Source organism: Phalacrocorax carbo, chromosome 22 (genome assembly GCF_963921805.1).
Source record: "Phalacrocorax carbo chromosome 22, bPhaCar2.1, whole genome shotgun sequence".
In the NCBI taxonomy this organism is placed as follows: Eukaryota; Metazoa; Chordata; class Aves; order Suliformes; family Phalacrocoracidae; genus Phalacrocorax; species Phalacrocorax carbo.
In genome coordinates this window covers 4,670,699-4,693,134 of record NC_087534.1, presented here as the reverse complement: position 1 = coordinate 4,693,134, position 22,436 = coordinate 4,670,699, and the positions used below count along the sequence as shown (strand labels likewise).

Here is a 22,436-nt window from a genome sequence, read left to right as displayed (position 1 = left end):
GGAAGTTTGGAGGCCAGGCCATTTCCAAAGGACATCTGTGTCCAGGTGCTGGCTTGGCTGTCAGCGCAGTGTCCTCCTCTGCAGAGCTGACCTCTAAATTGGCTTCTAACCCACTGCTTATTCCTGGCTCTTCTCCCATATCCCAGCTGTCCACTTCAGAGCTGGCTGCTCAGCATGCTGCAAAGGCTGACGAGGAGCATACTGTCCCACCACAGGGCTTTTCCCAGGCGCTTCTCCCCAACTTTTGGCTGGAGGGGCTCCCTGCAGGGTCTGTGTCCCTGCTCCCATCCCTGGAGAATGCTTTTGCCTTCTGCTGTCATGTCTGTCCCTGCCCATATCCCAGGAGCCGGTGCTGGCAAGCAGGAGCTGGCGCCTCGCCCTCTCTCTGCTTGCAAGCGCTGCCATCCCTGCAGGATGCCCTGAAGCCCATTTCCCATCCTGACACGGCTGCATCAGCTTCTGCTTTAAAATTTCTTCAGTAAATATGTCTGGGGGTAGGGAAGGTGATGGAGCCCAGGGTGGGCTCCTCGTCGAGGTTGCCCTTTTGGCTACAAAAAGGCATAAGGGTTTGGATTGTTCTCTAGGCTGAGCAGGGCAGGTGTTGGCTTTTCTCTCCACATGGCTGTTGGGGTGTCCCACACCCTGGATCTGCCCTGACCTGCTCGTAGGGAAGCAGGAACAGCCTCTGGCTGGTTCAGACCTTGACCAAAGCCCTTCCTGGGACAGTGGTCAGGGCTGTGTTGGAGAGCAGAGCTGTCCCAGACACATCTCCAATGGCACCATGTCCCGGTGAGCCACAGAGGATGGGGAGCTGGTCTCTACGGGTCTCTCTCTTGCACAGCAAAGCACCACTGCATTTTTATGGCATGAGGCTTGGTCAAGCACAGGACCCAGCTCAGGCCACCAAGCACTGGCACACCTCATCTCAGGTGTGCCATGCCAGGTACCTACCTGGCTCCCTTTGCTGCTGCTCTCCCAAGGAAGGTCCCCGAGCAGGTCTCCTCCAAGGTGAGGCTGTCTCTTGCCACTGGGGCAGTTTGAACCCCCGTCTCCCTTCTCCCTCCCAGGTCCTCTACCACCTCTTTGAGGAGTTTGCCAACTTCGAGCAGGTGACGATTATCGATATCATCCTTGGCTTCCTCAGCTTCTTCGTGGTGTCACTGGGCGGTGTATTCGTGGGCGTCATTTATGGGGTGATCGCTGCCTTCACGTCCCGCTTCACCTCCCACATCCGAGTCATTGAGCCCCTCTTCGTCTTCCTCTACAGCTACATGGCATATCTCTCTGCCGAGCTCTTCCACCTCTCCGGCATCATGGCGTGAGTTGGGCATGGGTGGGATGAGATGCCCTCCTGTTCCCAGGACCATTTGGAGGATTTGCTCTGGTGTAACCACAGCCCTCTGGCTGTCCCAGCATGGCCAGTACATGCTCAGTGAGGGCCAGAGGTGTGTTTGGGCTGGGATGTGCAGGGAGGCAGATGAGGGAAGTGACTCCCTTCAGTTGTCCCACAGATCCCAGGGCACTGACAGCCTATTGCTTGTTCTTCAGGGCACACGGTAGCAGGCAGGGCCTGCTGAACACTTGAGGCGACATGGTTTTGTGCTGCCTGGCTCCAGCGCTCACTCCTGCCCTGCCAGGGGAAGGAGGAACCTTGTGTTGCTTTCTCTGGAGGCCTTGAATAATTGCTGGTGCCTCACAAGCCCTGTCCTGCTCTGGGGTTTGGTATAAGAGCACAAAACGCTGCTGCAAGGCCAGTGGTTGGGGCTGTTCCTGTGTCCCCATGGCTGCTGAGTGCCCCAACCTTGCCCCTAGGCTCATCGCCTCTGGCGTGGTCATGCGCCCTTATGTGGAAGCCAACATCTCCCATAAGTCCCACACCACCATCAAGTATTTCCTTAAGATGTGGAGCAGCGTGAGCGAGACCCTCATCTTCATCTTCCTGGGCGTCTCTACCGTAGCTGGCACCCACTACTGGAACTGGACCTTTGTCATCAGCACGCTGCTCTTCTGCCTCATTGCAAGAGTTTTAGGTGAGGTGCCAGTGTGGTGGCAAAGTCCTTGGGGACAGTCCTGGGTGATGGCCGAGTCTCAGGGCCATGAGGCCCAAGTTTGCCTTGCTGGGGAGACTGGAGCTGACTGGGTGGCGCTGCTCCACTGTGGGCATCAGCCTTGTTGGTGGTTGGCTTTGTGGGGAGATGGGGTTGAGGTCAAGTTTGTGCTAGACGTGGGGTTGAAGCTGGTGAGGGGTATTGGAATGAGTCAGCAGGGCAGTGCTCACCTGCACCCATGGCCCCGAGGGGGTGACACTGCACTGGGCTGCAAGCTGGGCTCCTGGGGGGGATCTTCAGGGCTGGAGGGCATCCTTCACCATCCACTCACACAAGGCCCTGCCTCGCTCCCCCAGGTGTCCTGGTCCTCACCTGGTTCATTAACAAGTTCCGAATTGTGAAGCTGACGCCGAAGGACCAGTTCATCATCGCCTACGGGGGCCTGCGGGGAGCCATCGCCTTCTCCCTCTGTTACCTGCTGGACTATAAGCATTTTGGCATGAGGGACATGTTCCTTACAGCCATCATCACGGTCATCTTCTTCACAGTCTTCGTGCAGGTTGGTGGCACGCAGGTGGTCACAGTGCGGTTTCAGAGGGAAAGGGGGTTATTCAGTGAGCCTCCTGTGTGTGTGGAGAGTGAGGAGTATGTCCCCAGCCTCCACCCCTGACCCCGTCACTGTCCCCCTTCTCCAAAAGCTCCTGAGGCTGCCAAGTGACACCAGCAGTGCAGAGCCCCGTGGTTTGGCTGTGCTGACCCTATCCCGCTCCCACCGCTGTGCCTTGGGGAGAGGTCTAACCCACCCTCCCCGTTCCCTAGGGCATGACCATCCGGCCCTTGGTGGACCTGCTGGCCGTGAAGAAGAAGCAAGAGACAAAGCGCTCCATCAATGAAGAGATCCACACGCAGGTAACCCGCTGCGCCCGGCCAGCCCTTCCCGCACGCTTCTCTTCGTCACCTTAGCCCTCTTCTCTCTCTGCTTCTGCCACCTCCACCGCTGTAACCAGGCGGGTTTACAGAGCGGGAGCTGCCCTTAAATCAGTGCCCAAGGTAAGGGGGGATGGAGTGAGGGCTCTTCCCCGTCTGTGTCGTCCAGTGCCCGCTCTGACCCAGACCTCCCCTGTGCCTGGTTGAGCAGCAGCCTGTTTGCGTAGGTCCATGCTGCCCTCCTGAGGCCCGTCCTGGATCCACAGCCCTGCTTTTGCACCCCCTGAGTGCCCTCACCCCTGTGTCAGCGTGGGTTTCAGGGTGGGGAGAGGGTGGGCAACAGCCCTGCGAGCTGCCTACGCCTTGGACCTTCTCTTCCAGTTCTTGGATCACCTTCTGACGGGGATCGAGGATATCTGTGGTCACTACGGGCATCACCACTGGAAGGACAAGTGAGTGTGAAGGTTTGGTGACTGGGGGGACCTGTGGGGAAGATGGAGAAGGGTATGAATCACTACTTGGCAGGTTTCTCAGCCCTGTGCCAGATTTTTTTCCCTGGGCTGTAATAGCCACACACACACTCTCGATGAATTACGGCCCTGGGTTGGTTGTGAGTGGCCGTACTCCTTCACCACGCCGCCCACGGCATGCCCGCAGCAGTGTGGGAGCTGCCAGTGGCCGGTCCCTGCAGAAGGTCAGGACCATTGTTGTGGATATGAGCAGCTGCTGGGTGTTTCAGAGGCTGCCTTGCTCAGGAGGGAGTCAGGGGAGCCTGTCCTGGCCTGCCCTGGTGGGAACTGAACCATTCTCTGCTGGCCTGGGCCAGGGGTGGGGAGCAGGGAGTGGATGCTGAGATCTGACGTATTGCTGCTCCTCCTTTCCCCACGTTCTCGGGAAGGCTGAATCGCTTCAACAAGAAGTACGTGAAGAAGTGCCTGATTGCGGGAGAGCGGTCCAAGGAGCCCCAGCTCATCGCTTTCTATCACAAGATGGAGATGAAGCAGGCAATCGAGCTGGTGGAGAGCGGGGGTATAGGCAAGATCCCCTCTGCTGTCTCCACTGTCTCCATCCAGTGAGTTCCCTGGCCCTGGCGTTAGGCTGAGCACTCCCTGCTAGTGGCCTCAGGGCAAGCAGCCATTCGGTCCTGCCATGGCCATCGCAGTGGCCATCTGAACCCTGTCTGTCCACGCAGGAATATCAATCCCAAGACCCTCCCTGTGGAGCGCATCCTTCCAGCCCTGTCCAAGGACAAGGAGGAGGAGATCCGGAAAATCCTTCGCAACAACCTGCAGAAAACCAGGCAGAGGGTAAGGTGTCCCCTGGCACCGTGCGTGTCCCCTTTGCTTCCCTGGGGGTGGCCAGGACCACTTCCAACCAGAAGCCATCAGGGCCAGCTGGACCCTTCACCCCCAGTGTCCCCTGCCCATGTGTTCCTGGCCTGGCTCTCCCTCCCCAGGAGGCTTTTCCTCCTGGGATGGTGCTGGGATAGTGCTGAGGGGGAGGCTGGCTCTGTCAGTGGCTGAGCACAGCATTTAAACTCTTGCTGGGCCAAGGAAGGTGAAGATTAGGCATCCCATGGTAGCAAGCACACAAGGGACGAGCCACCAGCTTGCCTGGACGTGCTCTGCCCACTGGTGGCTGTTTCATCCATCTCCAAGGGGAACGGTGCTGTGACCTTCCTTTGCCTTTCTGTGTGTGTTTTTTTAACCCCTCTCCTTTTCTTGGGGCCTTTTCCCAGTTGCGGTCCTACAACCGGCACACGCTTGTGGCCGACCCCTACGAGGAAGCCTGGAACCAGATGCTCCTACGGAGGCAGAAGGCCCGGCAGCTGGAACAGAAGGTGTCAAGGGGACGCTGGAGCAGGGGTGCTGCCGCAGGCTGGGGAGGACGGGAGGCCAAGGCGGGCTTCCCAGCCTGGGAAGGACTTCGGTGTCCTGCATGGGGAGGGGGCTGAGGTTCAGATGACAGTGGGTGACCCCAAGCCTCGGGGGTCCTCTGATTGCCCCAGGCTCTGAGCAAGCCCTTGCAGCACAGCTGGGAGGATGCATGCACGTGTCCTCTGCATCCCACTGCTGCTTCTTGCTTGTCCCCATGGCCTGGGGTCAGTTCCCTGCCTCCCCTTCCCCATTTACCCCCAGCCACTCCCATAGACACAGTCCTTCATGCTGCCATCCAATTCCAGATGAACAACTACCTGACGGTGCCGGCTCACAAGCTCGATTCGCCCACTATGTCCCGGGCTCGCATAGGCTCAGGTAGGTGGGACTGAGCTGCTGGGGGAGCGCCACTGCCGGCATCTCGCTGGGCATTGCCGGCACTTCGGGGCTGATGCACTCGGGGGTTGTGTTGTCCTGCACCCCCTCAGCTCCTCTGCCCGCTCTCCAGCCCCGATCGCCCCCGTCCCACTCCCCTGCGTGCGGTGCAGCCAAGCCCCAGGGGTTTGCTGTTCTCGATCCCGAGCTCGGCTGCGTGTAGCCCGGGCGTGTGGTGGGCTCTGCCTGAGCAGAAGCACCCGGCTGGCTTCCCAGCACTGTTCCCACCAGGAGATGAGCCTGGCCGGTCGGTAGATCTGTCCGGAGCTCAGCTCGCTCCATCCACACAGCCACATTTCTGGCTGTGCCTCTCGCTGCTCTCTGCAGGGGAGAGAACCAGGAGCGCTCAGCCCTGAGACCTGCCCCTGGACTCCCGGCTTCTCCAGCACACACGTGCTCTGCCATCTTTGGTTCCTCCTGTCCTCCGTGTCCTTTCCTGCTTTGGGGACAGTGTGACAGGGCGTGATGCTGCTGCCGGCGCTTGTGGAGCCGGCAGTTAATCAGCAGAGGGCAGCTTCGCCCCTTGCAAACGGCACAGTCCTGGGAAGCAGGGCTGGGCTGCCTGGAGCAGCTCCAGATGGGGTGTGGAGATGAAAAAAAAAGGAATTAAACAGCAGACTTGGAAATTAGAGAGAGAATGAGCCCAGGCATCCCAGCCCCAAACATCTGGGATGCATTAGCTGGGGATCTCTGAGACCCCCCCCTTCCCTTCCCTAGTTTATCCTGACCCAGTTTGTTCATGATACCGTGAGACAGGCCCTGCCTGACGCCTCTCTGCCTCCCCAGACCCGCTGGCCTACGAACCCAAGGCGGACTCAGAGAATCTGCCCATCATCACCATCGACCCAGCCTCCCCGCAGTCCCCCGAGTCCGTGGACCTGATGAGCGAGGAGCCCAAGGGCTGCGGTGGCCTCCCGCCCTCGCCCGAGGAGGACGAGGAGGGGCTGGTGATGCGGGTGAAGGAGCCTTCCTCCCCGGGTACCGACGACGTCTTCACCCCAGGGACCGGCGACAGCCCCAGCAACCAGCGGATGCTGCGATGCCTGAGCGACCCGGGGCCTCGGCCAGAGCCGGAGGAGGGGGAACCCTTCATCCCCAAGGGGCAGTAGCAGCTGACATGCGAAGCCTCACACGATGCTCCATTCGGTTTCCCTGTCTCTTCATTTCTTCTTCTTTCTTTGCTCTCCTTTTTGGTTTCCTCTGTCACTACACACCGGGTTTGGGAAGGGGAGACTGTCCTGGATGGACTGGGATTGCCCCGACAGCCCTGCCCAGCAGCCCTGGGCTGGCCCCGAGGAGCCAGGAAGGAGCCCCCAGGACGCACTGGGCTCCTCAGCCTGGGGGTGACGGACAATTTACTGCCCAGCGCTGGGATTTGCAGGTGCCTCGTAGTCCCGGCAGGGCTTCCCCAGAGGCTGCCCACCCACTCAGGACCTGCGAGCAGCTTCTCAGCACAGCTGTGGCCGGCGTAGGGTGTGCTCTGCCCCAGGAGCTGGGGGTGTCTGCGGAGGCTGCCCCACAGCACCGCTTCGCCTCTCCCCAGCTTGCGTTTTACCGGCCCCCTCGCCTTGCTCCGGAGCGGAGAGTTGGGAAGACGGGAGCCAGGCTCTGCACCGGGGCTGGCGCACCCACCACCTCACCCGGCACCCTCCAAGGGACCTCAGGCTCGTGCTGCTGCTCCCTGCCTTGGCTGCTTCCCCCGCAGGGCTGGCTGCCACCCGGCAACCTCTTCTCCAGCCCTGCATTTCACGCCAGGTCTTGTTAAATAAATATCCTATAGCCATGCAAGGGGGGAGCTGGGTCCCCCCTCGCTTTGAGCGGCCCTGCAAGCCTGGGCCTCTCTGTCCCTCCTGGAACCGCTACCTGTCACCCGTCCCTGTGGGACCCTCGGCCCCTCGCCCCGTGCCTGCCCGGCAGCGGCACCGGCTGCTCCTTAACCAAAGACGGCGTCCGGGCTTCACGGGGACGGGGCGTGCAGGGGGTTGCATTTGCTACATGGCGGGGATTATTCTTTCTCTGCAACCCAGAGGAGCTGGGGAAGAGCCGGGGCCCAGCTCATCCTGCGTGGGGACATGTTGGGGCCGGGAGGTTGGCAGGAGGAGGATGGCTGGGGGTGTTGGGGGTCCTGAGCTTGGAAGGACCCGTCTTTTCCCCAAGGCTTGGCTGGGAGGGAGCGCTGGGTGTTAAGGTCACTTGCAGCCCTCCCCCGGGCTCAGAGTGTCCTGCATCGTGCTCGAGCCTGTCACCCCGTCCCCCACGTGCCACCCTTCACCATGGGTGCTGCCTCCCCCCTGCCATGCGGGGTGCTCGTCACCCCCTCCCTGGGGAGCCCAGGCTGCTCCCCTCCTCTCCCCATGCCGTGCCTTGCCACCCATCGTCTGCCCCGCTGCCTTGGTGCGCGCCCATCCCGCGCGCCCACCCGCTCCACGTCCCAACTGGGACCCCGGGGACTGGCGTCCGCGCGGCTTCGTCACGCCGGGGCGAGAGCCCAGCCTGCGCCTGCCTGCCTGCCCTGCTCTGTCTCCAGGAGGAAAAAAAGCAATGAAAATTCTCTTGTATAAAAAGGAAAAAAAAAAACACATGTAAAGAGAATCTTGGTTTTTATCATGGATATTCTAATAAATTAATGTTAATTTTTAGTGGGTTTTTTTCCCGGCTGTTCAGGCTCCTACCCCTGCTGCAGAGTCCCAGATATCCCAGGTGAGTGAGGCGGCTGCGAGATCTCATCCCCATCGCTGTCAGGATGGAGGGTTCATCCCACGTCTTCCCACTGTGGCTTGGGGAGACGGGGGGCCCCGGCCAGGGCGGGACTTCTTAAGCCATTCCCAACTTTGGCGAGGACGGAGGCTCCGCAGAGCCTGGACTCCCGCATCCCTCCCCGGGGCTGTGCCGGCAGGAGGGTGTGTTGGGACGGGAAGGGCTGTTTTTCTCACTTGGCAGGGGGAAGGCGGCAAAAGGCAGGTCCTTTGCAGAAGCCCAAGTCGCCCCATCGCAGCCCTGAGGTGCCGGCCGGGCGTCCCAGGCAGCTCTGCCCACCCTGAGCCCGGTGTGTTGCCCTGGGAGGACGGGGCAGGCGCCCCGCTGCTGGCAGCTCCTGCCCGTCCCGGATCCCCGCCTGCCCTGCGGTGGGGTTTTGGGGGGCTGGTGGCTCCATCCCCAGGGGAGGGGGCCCAGGGACACTCGAGTCCTGTGATTTTTTTCCCTGGGTTCCCCCAGGAGCTGAGGCTGAAGCCAAGCCCTTGGAGAGGGGCTGGTTCGCACCGGCATCCCACAGCTGGAGAGAGGGGAGAGGCTCAAGGCAGTGCCCGGGTGAGGGGCTGCACTCCGACCCAAAAATGCCCCAGGAAAGACCAAGTGCAGCAGTGTTTGCACCTTCTCCCCCCTCCAGAGCCCCCCCAGGGCCGCGGGTGCCCTGGGGTGGCCGGAGTTCCTCACTTTTGGGCAATTGCAATGGGAGCGTGTTTCATCGCTGCAAATTAAATCTCTGATTCAATGAGGCCGTGACTCATCCACTCACCATCCAGCAGGCGCGTAATGGCTGGTGTTGCTCATGTGCCTAAAATACCTGAAGCCCAGGGTCCCCCGTGGCCCGGGGCTGGGACTTGTCCTGGCCGCTGCATCCCTGGGGTTTCCCCCTGGCTGAGGGGTCCCTGGGCAGGAAGAGGTGGCGGGGGATGTGGGGCAGGCAATGCCATGGGGCCCACGGGGCATGCAATGCCTTGGGGCCCGTGGCGCAGGCGATGCCATGGGGCCCACTGCGGTGCCGGTTCAGTGGGTGCCATCCTTGCACCCTGAGTGGGGTTCAGGGTGGTTCGCCCCCGGGGCAGCAGGAACGGTGGGGGGGACCCTGAAGCAGGAGGGTTTAGCAGGAATGGCAAAGCCAGGCCTTGGCTCCATCCTCGCTGGAAGGAAGCCGCAGTTTTGGCATCCCAGCCCAAAGGGTGGGAGTGCTGAGAGGTGCCGGCTGCAGCCCAGAGGCCGGGTGATGGTCACCCATCCCGGGCACGGAGGGGAAAGCAGGAGCACACGGCAGCCTCGGGCTGCCCGAGCACCTCACCCACCCCACATGCCAGGGAGCGTCACGTGCAGCCGCCCTCTTGATTTCAGTCATACCTTTAATGCGAGAACTCACCAAACCGAGGCATTTCCAGGATATTCTTGTTTCTGTCTTAAGGTGTGAGTAACTTTTTTAACGAGGGAAGACTAATAACCCCTCCAGGGATGGGCTGTCACCGCTGAGCAACTGCCAAAGCACACGGAGTGCTGAGGCCGGGGGGGTGGATGGGCCCTGGCACGAGCCCCCAGCCCTGCAGCCCTGGCAGTGATGCCTTTTCCCTGTGTGTAGGCCCCCCATGTCCCACCCCAGCCCCCCCGACTCCCTCCCAAATCACACTGGGGCTGTGGTGGCAGCACCAAAGACAGGGAGAACAGAGGGACTCTGGAGGGGACAACCTTGTCCCTGCACATGCGGGTGCTGAGGCGTTTATCCCCCTTCCCATAACCCCCATCCGTGGGGAATAAAGAGCTGCTGTCTCTGCAGCTGCAGGAACCTGCCCTGGCCAGGATGGCTGGGCTTCCCCATGCCTCGGTTTTCCTCTGAGTGGTCCAGCACGAAGCCCAGGCTTGCAGCGAGGGGTGGGGGAGAGCAAACGCAGCCCCGCACCACTGCACAAGCAGCAAGGACCAAGACCCCCTCAGGAAGGGCCACAAAGTCACCCCCGGCATCACCGGCTCCGGGCTCAGCAGCCACCCAAAGCAGAGCTCCCACTGGCTCCCAGCTTTCCCGAGAGGAGCATTAGCGGGGCGGCCGGCACGGCGATGCCGAGCAGCTGGCGGGCAATGGGACGGGGTGTGCTGGAGCTGCCACCACCCGCAGCCACGCCAGGGCCCCAAAACCCAAAGTGAAGGCACCAGCTGCATTGTCTGCTAGGCTCAAATTAGTGACATTAAGATGGGTCGTCCCTTGCCACGGCTTTAAAAGCACACGTCAGGCCAAGCAAAACAGCATGTGGTGTCACCGAGAAGCCACCAAGGCCGTGACGCGCGGGTCACTGTCCATGCCACGGAGGGACCAGGGAGTGAGACCTTCCCGGCTGGTGACGTCCTGGGCAGCTCCGAGGGGGCAGCTCGGTCCCTGCCCTGTTCCGGGGGCACGTCAGTGCCGTGTCCCTCTCCCTGTGCCCCGGCGATGCCGTGTCCCCCCCCGTGCTCCCCAGGCAGTATTTTGCAGCAGCCGGGGGAGGTGACGGGTGCCATTCCCCAGCTCTGTGTCATCCGCAGTAATAACACCCTGCACTGCCTTTCATCTCAGGGCCTCCAAGGTAGCCCTCTCCAGGGCGAGGGTGTCCTGGCGTCATCACTTATTATTAATTCCAGGAGGCAGCTGTGGATGTGGTGGGTCTGGGGGTCCCGGCCGGTGAAACAGGGACCCTGGGCTGAGAGTGGAGCCGTGACACCCCTCATGCTGGGCAGTGAACACAGGTGGTCACCATGCAGTCACACTGCCGGCAACACCGAGTTTGGCCTTGCTGTGGCCTCTCGGGGCCACGGAGGCAGCCAGTGGCACAGCCCCGGGGCCACAGCATCCTGGCAAAGAGGGTCCAGGGGCTGGAAGTGGTGGTGACACCTCTGGGAGCGAGCGGGGCTGGACCTGGATGAGAGTGACTGGGAAGTGTCTGGGAGCTGAGCTTGCTGGAGGAGGCTTTGGGCACAGCCAAGGAGAAGGGCTCCATCTCCTAAACCCACAACGGACACGGGGAGGTGGGCACGTGCATGGGGGTGGCAGCCCGTGCATGGGGACAGTGGCGTGTGCATGGGGACAGCAGCACCTGTGCATGGGATGGGGGGCATTTGCATGGAGATGGTGACATGGGTGCATGGGGATGGCAGGCGAATCCACAGGGATGGCTGGCATCTGCGTGGGGACAGCTCGTGTCTGCGTGGAGGTGGCTGGTGTGTGTGCATGGAGCAGCCTGGGTGTGCACAGAGACGGCTGGTGCATGCACGGGACAGTGGGTGCATGCGCAGGGACAGTTGCCATGGGCACAGGGACAGCCAGGGTGTGCACGGTGACAGCCTGGGACATGGCTGGCGTGTGCACGGTGGCGATGCTGGGGCGGCTGCCGTGGGAGCAGGGCAGGAGGAATGCCCCCGCCCTGACGGCGAGCGTTGCTGCTCCCCCGGGGCAACGCTGGGTGACGTTGGTGGCTCTTGGAGAAGGGCTTGGTCCCTCCTGCTTGCTCAGGGAGTTGGCACACACCCTGCTTAATGGTGGGTGAGACAGAGCTGGTCCCACGCAGGTCAGGGAGTCCCCGAGATCTCTTCACCTCCAGGTTGGGCTTTCACCCCCTGCACTGGTCCCTGAGCTCCTCCAGCCCTTCCCCCCCATCTCTCCCACTGAGCATCCCACGATGGGTGCTTGGGGTGGTGAAAGCTCCCCAACACCCCAGGGGGCTCTGCTTGGATGGGGGGGTCCACCTCCACCCCCCCAGCCACCCTCCCCGCAGCCCCTGCCCCTCTCCATCCCCCCTGGGCAGTGGGGTGCCCTATTCCTCCCTCCACACATGCCAGGGCACATCCCAGCTCCTACCCAGGTGATTTCCCGACAGGGCGAAGCCCCGAGCAGAACCGGGATGCTGCCAACCCCGGATCCATGGATGGCCGGGGTCACAGCATCCCCGAGACCCCATCGCCCTGCCCAGCCCCTGGCCCATCCTCACACGACCAAAGGGCCTTTGCAACCCTCGTGCCATCGCCCTTGAGGCAGGATCCGCCCGCGTTTCACCCCAAGACAGTGATTATTCCTTAACTGCCAGCAAAACAAACAAATAAAGCCCAGGTTGGTCCTTGCTGAGCTGGAAGGAAACAGCCTCGGTGCCATTCCCGGACCTGAGTTCACTGCCGGCAGCTCTTTGGGATAATCGTTTGGTGATGGATGTTAACGAGCGGCTCAGCCAGTCCAGTCAGAGCGCATCAGCTCTTTTTAATGGGCTGTTGTTTTCTCCCGAGCCATCAGCACGCCTGTCGCTCTCGGCCCAGGCAGCACCAGCGTGTATCTCCTGGCTCATCACCAGGCTGCCAGCTCGTCCCCCAGGATCTCCCAGCTTCATTCATCCCATCAGCTCCGCAGCTACATCCTGCCCCACCACCCATGGGTGTCGTGGCTGGTGGGGTCCCCCAAACCGTCCTGCCGTTGGGTGCTCAGCACCCAGCCAGCTCTTCCTCCCAAGCCTGAATCCCCCCAGCTGGACCTCCCCAGACAGGCTGACAGGGCGGATCCTGATCCCTAAAGCCATTTGGCCCCTCTCAGCCTCTTGGGAAACTCTTCCTGATCCATCTCTTTTGCCGTCAGGATCAAAGGTATTTTGCAACCAGACGCGGCTGCCTGATTTTTTATCAAGTTCCTTGGAAAATCACTTTCCGACAGGGCTTCCCTCCTCCCACACCCCAGTTCGGAGCCTCGTGGGGTGTAACCAGGACCAGGATTTAATCCCAGCGGAGATGCCTGGTGGAGCTGCACAATGATGCTGGCGGGAGTTGGAGAGCAAAACACCATGGCAAAAGGAGCATCCCCACACGGGGACCCTGGCAGAGGGGACTCCAGCACCCCCTGGGGACCCCTCAAGCTGCCAGTGCATCAGAGGGTGGAGAGGATTTCAGAGGGGACCAGGGGCTTGAGGCACCCCCTTGCCCTCTCTCCCCCCAAACCCCAGCTGTGGGTGTTCCTGAACACCCCATTTCCCCGCAAATCCAAATCCCCTCATCACTCAGTTACCCCTTCCACACCTGGCTCCAGCTTCCAGCAGCAGACCCCTGGGATATGGGAGAGGACAACCGGCTGCCATCAAGCCCTGGCTTCGCAGATGGACTTTGCAGGTTGGCAGAGCTCCGCACCAGCCCCCATGAGACGAAATGCCCCAAGTTGGGGGTTCGGGTGTTTTCAGGAGTCCTCTTACAGTTGCAAAGAGCCTTTTGCATTGTTTTTGCAAAATTGCAAAAACCCTGCAAGGCTGTAAAGTTAAATCCGTGCTGGCTCATCTCCCAACAGGGCTCGTGGCTTTTAAGGATGGATCCCAGCTCCGAGGAGGAACAGGGGAAATGGGAGTGGCGGCTGCAGATGCAGAGCCTGGAGTGGTGCCCGTCGGTCCGCGGGACCGCGGGGCATCGGGCACTGGCTCGGCGGGGAGGCGCCTCCTGCAAATGTCTACAGGGTTAAATGCCGCGGGGAAATGAGCTCTTTAAAGTGATGGGAATTCTCGGGATGAAAGGAAATGGGCTGCTGGTGGCTTGGGACACGGCTGGCCTGAGGAGGAGGAGGTGGCTTGCCACCAGCGGGGCCACGCTGTGGGTTTTAGGGGCTGGGGTTGAGCTCCTGGGGCTGGGAGCGCCCAGAGCTGGTGGGGTCCGTCACCCCAGGGTGTCACCCCGTGGTGTCCCCCTGTGTCTCCCGGGTGCCAGAGCTCCCTGCAGCCGGTGGGTCACTGGGAACGCTGCTGGGAAGGGCGAGAGGGCCCTGGGGTGGGGGGTGCCGGGCTGGGGGGCACCAAGCCGTGGTGTATCAATGGGGTACCAGGCTATGGGGAGCAGTGGGGTGACAGGTCATTGAGTATCACTGGGGCATCAATGGGGCGTCCCTTTAACCCGCGCCCCGTCCCGACCAATCACCGCCGGGATTCCCGCACGCAGCGGGCGCTGCTGGAGGGGCGGGGCTCCACCGACTTGTCCCGCCCTTCTCCCCGCCTCTTTCCCTATTTTCCTTCTCTGATTGGCGTCCAGTCCAGCCCCAACCTTCACCCGGACCTATGAAAATCCCGGAGAGGCGGCGAGGCCGGGCGGCGATTGGCGGCGGGGCCGGGCCAGTGGGGGGGGCGCGGCCGGGAGCTATATAAGGCAGCGGCGGGGCGCGGGGGAGCGCAGTGCTCAGCGTCGCCGGCGGCGGGCGGGGAGCGGCGCGGCCCGGTTCGGTCCCGTTCGTTGCAGCGTCCCTTCCGGGTACCGACCGCGCCTCCCCGCCTCCGCCCCGCGGGGACAGCCCTCGGAAACACCCTTTTTTGTTTGTGGGTTTTTTTTTTTTTGTTATTTCTAAAATCTTCCTCGCTTTTTCCCCCCCTTTAACCCGGCACTTCCGGCTGGTTTCCGGGCCGTTTCCGGGTACTTCGAGCTCCTCTTCCCTGTGGCGTTTCGGTTGAAGGGGGGGCGATGCTGGCGGCGGCAGGGCCCGCTCCGGGCTCCTCGGAGCAACGCGGGAGCCGTTTCAGCGTCCTGGCCTGGGAGCAGGTGCAGCGGCTGGACCAGATCCTGGGGGAGGCCGTGCCCATCCACGGCCGCGGGAACTTCCCCACGCTCTCGGTGCGGCCCCGCACCATCGTCCAGGTGAGGCGGGGGGGGGGGGGCCGGGGAGGCTCGGGGGGGGATCGGTTTGGCGGAGGAAGGTGGGGGGGTGCAGGACGTGCTCCCGGCTCGTTGGACTCTGCCCCGTCGCCGCGGGGGTCAGGGAGAAAATAAAACTGCTGAGGCGGCAGTAAATGCCCCGCCGGGCCCCGGGCCAGCCCCGCCGGGCCCCCCCGGCCTCCCCCCGCCGGGCCCAGGGCAGAGCTGCCGGCCCGCCGTGGGGGGGAGTGGGGGGGGGGGGGGGGGGGGGGGAGTGGGACGGCGGGGTAAAAACTGGGTGGGGAAACCCCCCCCCCCATCGCCGCGGGGGTGCTGGGCTGGCCCCACTTGCCGGTGCTGGAGGCCTCGGGGGGGCCGGGGGGGAGCTGTCGGCCCTGTTCTGCTAGTAGAAATGCGTACCGCTGGGAGGAACCCCCTGGAAACCGCCTTTTTGCACAAAAAAAAAAAAATCACATGTGCTTGACAGCCCGATCCCTGGAGCTGGTGCAGGTTGTGCCATAGATCCCGCATTGCTTCTTCCTCCCATGCCCTCTTCCTCCTCCTCTTCTTGAGCTGGTTTGGTGCCCGAAAAGCTGCAAAATGTGGGTGGCCAAGGCAAAGAAAGTGTCTTTTTTGGAGCTGCTTCCATGAAATGGCTTCGTGCTGGTGGACATGTTGGGCTTGCGCGCAGTGAGAGGCAGTTATTAATTTAAACGCTTGCTCCAATGTCAGTGTCCTTTGATTCTTGTCACGCTGGCTGTATCCTCCAGAGCCTCCCGGAGCCCTCGTCTTGTTAAAGAGTTCCTGTTAGTTTAACCATAAAGTAATAACTGTGTTTAATATTAAACGAACAACGTAGTTCAAATAAGCTGATGCATATTCATGTTTGGGAGGCAACTTCATTCCTCAGTAATGACTCATCAAATGTAAAATCGGGCATGTTAGCTTCTAATTAAAAAAACTATTCACAAAGCTAAAACCATCCTGGCTTTCACAATAAACTAATCGCTAGGGTTTTGAAGCCTCAGCTGCTTGAGAAATATTCCTACTTAAGCCTGGAAAATGGGAAGGTGACATTTGAAAGGCGCTCTGCCGCACGAAAGCCTCGGCCGATTCCAAATTCCTCGAGTTCCTGCCGCATCTGTTGAGGGCCGAAGTGCTAAATCTTGGCTGCGAAAGCTTTTAAACTGAATGAGACGTGAGAGCTACTGTCAGGACGCTGCCCTTGGGTTGTGCAAGGCCAGTGAAGCTTGGCGCTGTTGGAAGCCCGGCGCAGCATCAAATGTTCCACCGGTTATTACTGCTTAGTTCCACAAAACTGAAGCGATTTGGTGTCGGAGCTGCTGAAAAGGATGTTGCCACTAGCAACTTCAAACACTAAATAACTGAGGGCTGTAATTCTGACCAACCGTGCTGGCAGACCCTGTACTTAGGGCTGACTAATCTGAAACAAGTAACCTAAAAGGCAGTTATTTATTGCATGCTCTTGTTGTTGTGGGAGGTGGGAAGCGGCAGGTCAGGACGCAGGCAGGGTTTGCTCGTGCCTGGCTGTCAGAGTCAATTATCTGAACCACATGTAATGTGAGGTGCTGTTTTGGGAAGCAGGTCAGCAGCTGCCTAACCCTCTAAATATCCAACCCTCTGGGGAAAACGCATACCTGAGCCCACCGGCTGCAGCCAGGGCGACGTGCTTCGGGTCGAGACTGGTAGGCTGAAGCCTCCTCGGGGAAGTGCAAGGCGCTCGGCTCTCTGGTGCTCGGCAGGTTGGGGGTTTTTGGGGTGATTTGGGATGACACTGACTTGAACGGCTGGATTTCTCCCCCCTTCCTGAATACATCTTGCATGGGTGGACCTGTAAACCTGGGGAGCTCCAGTAAGCTTGTAGGTCTGAAATGCTGTGGGTGCTGAGCCATGCCCGGAAAGGGGTTAAGCAGATGTTCTTTTGGGGCTAGGAAATTAATCTGGAATGAGATCTTCTCCAAGCACTGGTCCTAGCTCTGCATCTAACACTTTTGTGACCTATATCTTGCCTCTCTAAGCCTAATAGAGCAAAACTCTTAACTCCACAAGTAGTGCTGGAGCCATGCCTCGGGTGAGTGACTCCAGTGACTGAGCGGTTGGCAACAGCTGCACACCAGGAACTCCCTGGGATCGTCTGACACTTGTTCTATGTGGGGGAATAATCCAGTGCCTCTTTTTAGGAGTAAATTCAGTTTTGGGGCTGTCTCCCTTTGAGAACAGCAGCATTCATGGCTGGATTGGATGTGCTGGTGGGGACTTGGGACTTCCGACGGTGAATAGCTCACTGGTTAACTGTTGCCTGACATGTGACTGTCACCATTTGGTTGGCAAGGAGCCCAGGCAGGCACACTTCTAGCCAGTGGCTCATGTCGGGGAGTAATAGGGGGAAACACCAGCAGAGAAGCTGCATCGTGAGATTTAACAAGCTCCAAGTTAAAAAAGGTTCATCGAGTTTTTTTGTACCAAGATACCTTCTGCTTGCAAGGGCACCTCGGTGCGGCAGGAGCTCGCTGGCCTCTTGGCTTTGTCACCAAGAGGTCTGTGGCCTGCGAAGGGTCGCACACTGCAGTCCTTCACCTTTATGTACTGTTTCTTCTAAACCAAACTTGTGGAGGGGCGGTTTTACAGCTGCTGAGACTCACGGAAGCTGCAAAGCTCCGGTGTCCCCAGAACTGTCTGCTCTGGGCCGTGCCAACCAAGCAGGGGTTTGGCCCCTCTGGTGAAATTTGGAATTTTAGCGGTGCCTCTCTTGAACCAGGATGGCCTTGCAGGGCTGAGAAGCCCAGCCAGTCTGGCTTCTAGTGATAAAACTTGTCCGTTTGTATCCCAAGCTTTGGCTCTTTCAAGCTCTAGCCTCGCTTCAAGCGCCGGGCGAGCAGGCTGGCTAGCTGGGGCTCACAGGACAGTGGGTAATTGCTAGAGAAACATGAAAGCAGGACGAGAGATGGGAAGAGCTTCTGGTGGAAGATGTGAACTTAATCTTCCTGGGATCTTTGTGCTCAGTTAAACTCAAATTATAAGCTGGTGTCCAGATAGTTTATTTTTATGGTTTTGGGGTTATTTCAGCCTCCTGCATGTTAAGTAATCAGGCAAGTGATTCAGCTTCGCTCTACATGAACAAAGCTTTGGAGGTACCGGTGGGTGTGCCAGGACTGAGCAGGCAGCATTAAAATCACTGGAGTAACACCCGTAAAGATGAAAGCTGCCTCTTGTGCTTGATAGCATGCCAAGTTCAGCACAAAGCTCTGACACACTGGAAATTGTTAGGATACACTTACTAGTTAGGACATGAACTCGCATATGCCTGGCTGGGGCTTTTGAGCAGTTCGCCAGATCTTGATTTGCCTTTAATGAATCTTGACAGGTAAAGGGGATGGCCAAAAGGAGGGAACCACCCTGATTAAATCAACAAGGACTGCTGCAGACTGTGCTGCCGCCTTGTATTTGGAGGCCTTTTTGGAACGGCTGGTTGTGGCTTGGTGGCTGGAAAAGGCTGGCTGCGACCATGGGGGAATGAAGGGTGCAGAGACCACCCCCAAAGAACGGGTTCATGTAACAACTGCTTTGGGGAGGGGAAGGAAGGGAGGAGCAGACAGCTGTACTGGAAGCAGAAACAGCTGTTCATGTGCACTAAGAGCCCTCTAATGCAAGGGAATAAGTAAAGGAGAGCCACCCCCAGCTGCTGGCAAGACTCTGGATGCTTTCCAAAGTGACCTATTTCTAATGGATTAGCTTTTTATTTCACTGTCTTGCACTGGTGTGACCCATATAAGCACAGGGAGTGAATCCTCCTGCTGTAACCAGGCTGTTCCAAGAATGCTTTCTTGCTTCTCACTGACTCTTTCTATCCCAGGTTGTCCGTAGTCGCCTGGAGAAGAAAGGAATCACAGTCCATAACGTAAGGTTGAATGGCTCAGCAGCTAGTCACGTTCTACATCAAGACAGTGGCTTGGGGTACAAGGATCTAGATCTCATCTTCGGTGTAGATCTGAAGACTGAAGATGTCTTCCAGCTTGTTAAAGATGTGGTCATGGACTGCCTTCTTGACTTCCTCCCAGAAGGTGTCAACAAAGACAAGATCACCCCCATGACTCTGAAGGAGGCGTACGTGCAGAAGCTGGTGAAGGTATGCAATGAGACCGACCGCTGGAGCCTCATATCGCTCTCCAACAACAGCGGGAAGAACGTGGAACTCAAATTCGTGGACTCTCTCAGACGGCAGTTCGAGTTCAGCGTGGACTCCTTCCAGATCATCCTGGATTCGCTTCTGCTGTTTGGGGAGTGTTCAGAGAACCCCATGGATGAGGACTTCCACCCCACGGTCACCGGGGAGAGCATGTACGGGGACTTCGAGGAGGCAATGGACCATCTCCGGAACAGGGTCATCGCCACGAGGAACCCAGAGGAGATCAGAGGTGGGGGGCTTCTGAAATATTGCAACCTCTTGGTGAGGGGGTTTAAGCCCAAATCGGAAGTGGATATGAAGGCACTACAGAGATACATGTGCTCCAGGTTTTTCATAGACTTCTCTGACATCGGTGAGCAGCAGAGGAAGCTGGAGTGCTACCTCCAGAGCCACTTTGTTGGGATGGAGAGCAAAAGATATGACTATTTGATGACCCTCCACAGGGTGGTCAATGAGAGCACGGTCTGCCTTATGGGACATGAAAGGAGGCAGACCCTGAACCTCATTGCCATGCTGGCTGTGAGAGTCCTGGCTGAGCAGAACATCATCCCCACGGTCACAAACGTTACCTGCTACTACCAGCCAGCTCCTTATGTCAGTGAAATAAACTTCAACTACTATGTCACCCACGTGCAGCCCTTCCTGCCTTGCAATCAGTCTTACCCAACGTGGCTTCCCTGTAACTGAGCCAGGACTAACTTCAGGGTCTGTCCTCCAAGGTACTTCCTTGCCTTGGGGAGTGGGGAGGGGGGGTGAGGAAAAAAAAAACACAACAAACCTTTCTTAGAACTGCAACAAAAGGAAACTTCCTGGACTCTTGCTTGAGTGTCTTGTTCCTGGGATTGTTGGAACGAGGCCTGTCTGCTGTACACTGATGGGAAGTGCAGTGTTATGGAAACTAGATGACTTGGATGTTTACGGGAAGACTTGATCGCTTATTGAATTCTGGAGGCAATGGGGGAGGGTGGGGTGTGTGAGGGGAGATTGTAGAATTACGCTAAGGTAGAGCTGCACTGCCCTGAAATGGATCTGAATTGGTTTTTTTTTAGTGCAGGAGGTGTTATGGGTGTGCAGACTTGTGGTTTCTGACAATAGAAGCCAGAGTGGCTAATTCCTTTGAAGGACCAAAGAATCCTGTTTAAGTGCCTGTAACAATATAAACACAACTGTACTGTAAACCTTATTTTTTTTTTTTTTGCAGGGGCTGACATCCCAAGAGCTTGAGTGGGGATGTCCAAAGAGAAAAGTTTCTGTTGTGGTGTGGGAGGGTCGTAAGATCATTTCTAGTAACCTCGCTGAAGCAAGAATGGGATTGCAGGTTACGTGTCGCTGAGGTTTTTTGGCATGGCTTGCTGCCTGTGAAGGACCAGCTGTAGCGAATAGCTGTCAAAGCGGAGTTGCATAAACAGGGGTGGGCTCTGAACGACTACTTGTAAATGCCTAAAACCGGGGACACTGGGTGGGGGGGAGTGCATGGTGGAAAATGCTGTGCGGAGCTTTACGGAGAAAAGGCAGCAGGGATCTACATATGAATTTACTCAAGCTCCCGAGTCTGCAGTGCCAAAATATAATCATGTACATAAATGATGAGGCAGAAGATCTGTCCAGGAGCCTGCCCCAGGCTACCGTACCTAATTGTGTATTTTCTAGGGGAATTTGAAATGCTGCTTGTTTTTTGTTTTGGCATGCAAGTATGGTTTTAATGCACAAAGCCAGAGGCCGGCTGGGTTATCTGGGAAGATGAGGCTTGTCCTTTGAAGCACAAACCAACTAGTTCACTAGTCAGTTATCTCCAGCTGTTGCTGTGATGGGGGCTGGAGCCTGTGTCCTAGGAGATGGGCAGACCTCTTCCAGACTCTAGCCTCCTATGGCTGGAGATCTTCCCTCTGCCCTCGGGCAGGTCCTGTCTTCAAAAGCAGCCTATTTCCAGCTGTGTGATTCTGCATGTGAGCCACTGATAGCATTTGAAATTCATTCTCTAGCTAGAAATGGAGCTTGGGGGCGGCGGGTTGTGAGAAAGTCAGTTGGCCTTAGGAAAAAAGTATGTCTTCTCTAAACAAACCCTCTTGTGTCTTGAGGGTTTGGCTCTGTTGGTCAAATGTGGCTTTGAAGTTGTTGGGTGTCTAGAGCACAAACAGTCTTTTCACTGAGGGGCCTGGATTGCCATGCCCGTCCTCGTGAAACATCATCTCAGACTTAACTATGCACGGATGGAGAGGTGGGCGAGCGAGCAGGCGCTCTCTCGAGATGCTGCTCTGGGAACACCGTGGCTTCATGGTGCTTCCTCCGAGGCTGACGTACTTGAGTATCTTTAACTTGTTTTTGTTTTTGTGACAAAACTGTAATAGTTGGGCAGATTGAACGCTCTAATAAAGACTAGATCCTTGGAATGTGTATAGCCAGATTGCTACCTTTTTTGGGGTAGGGGCGATGTGGAGTGGGCCTAAGGGGTGGGGGGGGAGTGATTTGGGGGCTCCTGCACTTAACATGAACTAACCAGTTTGAAATTGGCCCAGCTTTGCTTCCTACCCAGTCAGAGCTGAAGAAGTGTCACTAATGATGTAGTTATTACAGGTTTAACTGCCTTCCTGTAGAACAGCTTTGCCTTCACGGACAAGGCTGGCGTGTAGACTCTGCCACAGCCCGGTAACTCCCTGGTGCCCAGAGCCTAATCCCTGTGGTGAGAGCTTGAGATTTTTCCAGTGCAAGGTAAAACTGGTTTAAGGGCTGCTTTTGAGATCCTAAGTATGCCACCTTCATGGCTTCAAGGGAAGATATTTTTTTTCTTGCATTTTAAACTTCAGATGAACATAGATGACATGTAGCATGCTTTTTTTTTACAGGCTGCTTACCCTCTACCCACAGACGCGTAGACGCACTAAACTGAGATTCCCTCCTTCCCTTTAAGATGTCAGAAAAGATTCCCTAAAGCCAACAGCTTGACAGGGCAACTTACATTGAGATTGCACTTTTGATTTACAGAGTGTGTGTGATGGGACTCTTGTGAACGGGTTGAATCTGAATTTTTCTAGACCTTGCAGTGATACTGTGCTGCCTCCTGTGAGGGGGGGCAATTGGAAGATTCCAGTAGCTTGAATGGCACTTGGTTTTGTTTTAAATGTTTTTTTTTTCCCCTTCACCTGTATCACTTGTCATGCGATGGGCTTGACATAGACTCACTAGATTCTTTAGAATCTGTTACAAATAAATACAGTGTATTCAAATTTGTTGGATTTTTTTTATTTGCTTGTCCACCCGGGTAGCGTGGCATTGAGATGGCTGACCCTACTCCCACCAAGAACCAGCTCCTGAACCAACTGGAGCAAGCAGAGATCCTGGTTCTGGACCTGGCCGAATGCTACTTGTAGGTCAGGTTGCTTAGTCCCTCCAGCTGAAGCAGCTATGGGGCCTGGGAAGCACGTAGCTGTTGGCAGGTCACTGCAGCGGCTGAGGGAGGTTTCTATTTTTATCACTGTTCTTTAGTGTTGTGCATCTTCCCTTTTCCTGGTGGCTCCTCAAGTTGCTGGTGGGGGAGGGTGGCCCAATGCGACAGCCTGCTCGGGGTTGGTGGTG

The 22,436-nt window shown here is 58.0% G+C and overlaps 2 protein-coding genes across 2 annotated transcripts in view; both read left to right on the top strand.

Moving 5' to 3' along the window:
* Positions 1-7,926, top strand: part of SLC9A1 (solute carrier family 9 member A1) — a 31,204-nt gene extending 23,278 nt beyond the window's left edge. The window contains exons 3-12 of the mRNA XM_064471185.1: positions 1,068-1,318; positions 1,813-2,030; positions 2,405-2,607; positions 2,868-2,957; positions 3,357-3,427; positions 3,874-4,047; positions 4,168-4,282; positions 4,714-4,815; positions 5,158-5,230; positions 6,074-7,926. Coding sequence (XP_064327255.1) covers positions 1,068-1,318; positions 1,813-2,030; positions 2,405-2,607; positions 2,868-2,957; positions 3,357-3,427; positions 3,874-4,047; positions 4,168-4,282; positions 4,714-4,815; positions 5,158-5,230; positions 6,074-6,396 — 1,620 coding nt within the window. The 3' untranslated portion in view covers positions 6,397-7,926. The remainder of the gene's footprint in view (positions 1-1,067; positions 1,319-1,812; positions 2,031-2,404; positions 2,608-2,867; positions 2,958-3,356; positions 3,428-3,873; positions 4,048-4,167; positions 4,283-4,713; positions 4,816-5,157; positions 5,231-6,073) is intronic.
* A 6,260-nt stretch (positions 7,927-14,186) lies between these two features.
* On the top strand, positions 14,187-22,087 carry TENT5B (terminal nucleotidyltransferase 5B). The gene is made up of 3 exons (XM_064471113.1): positions 14,187-14,659; positions 18,531-19,582; positions 20,065-22,087. Exons 1-2 carry the CDS (start codon positions 14,486-14,488, stop codon positions 19,548-19,550), a joined length of 1,194 nt encoding a protein of 397 aa, XP_064327183.1. The 5' UTR covers positions 14,187-14,485; the 3' UTR covers positions 19,551-19,582; positions 20,065-22,087.
* Positions 22,088-22,436: the final 349 nt, after the last annotated feature.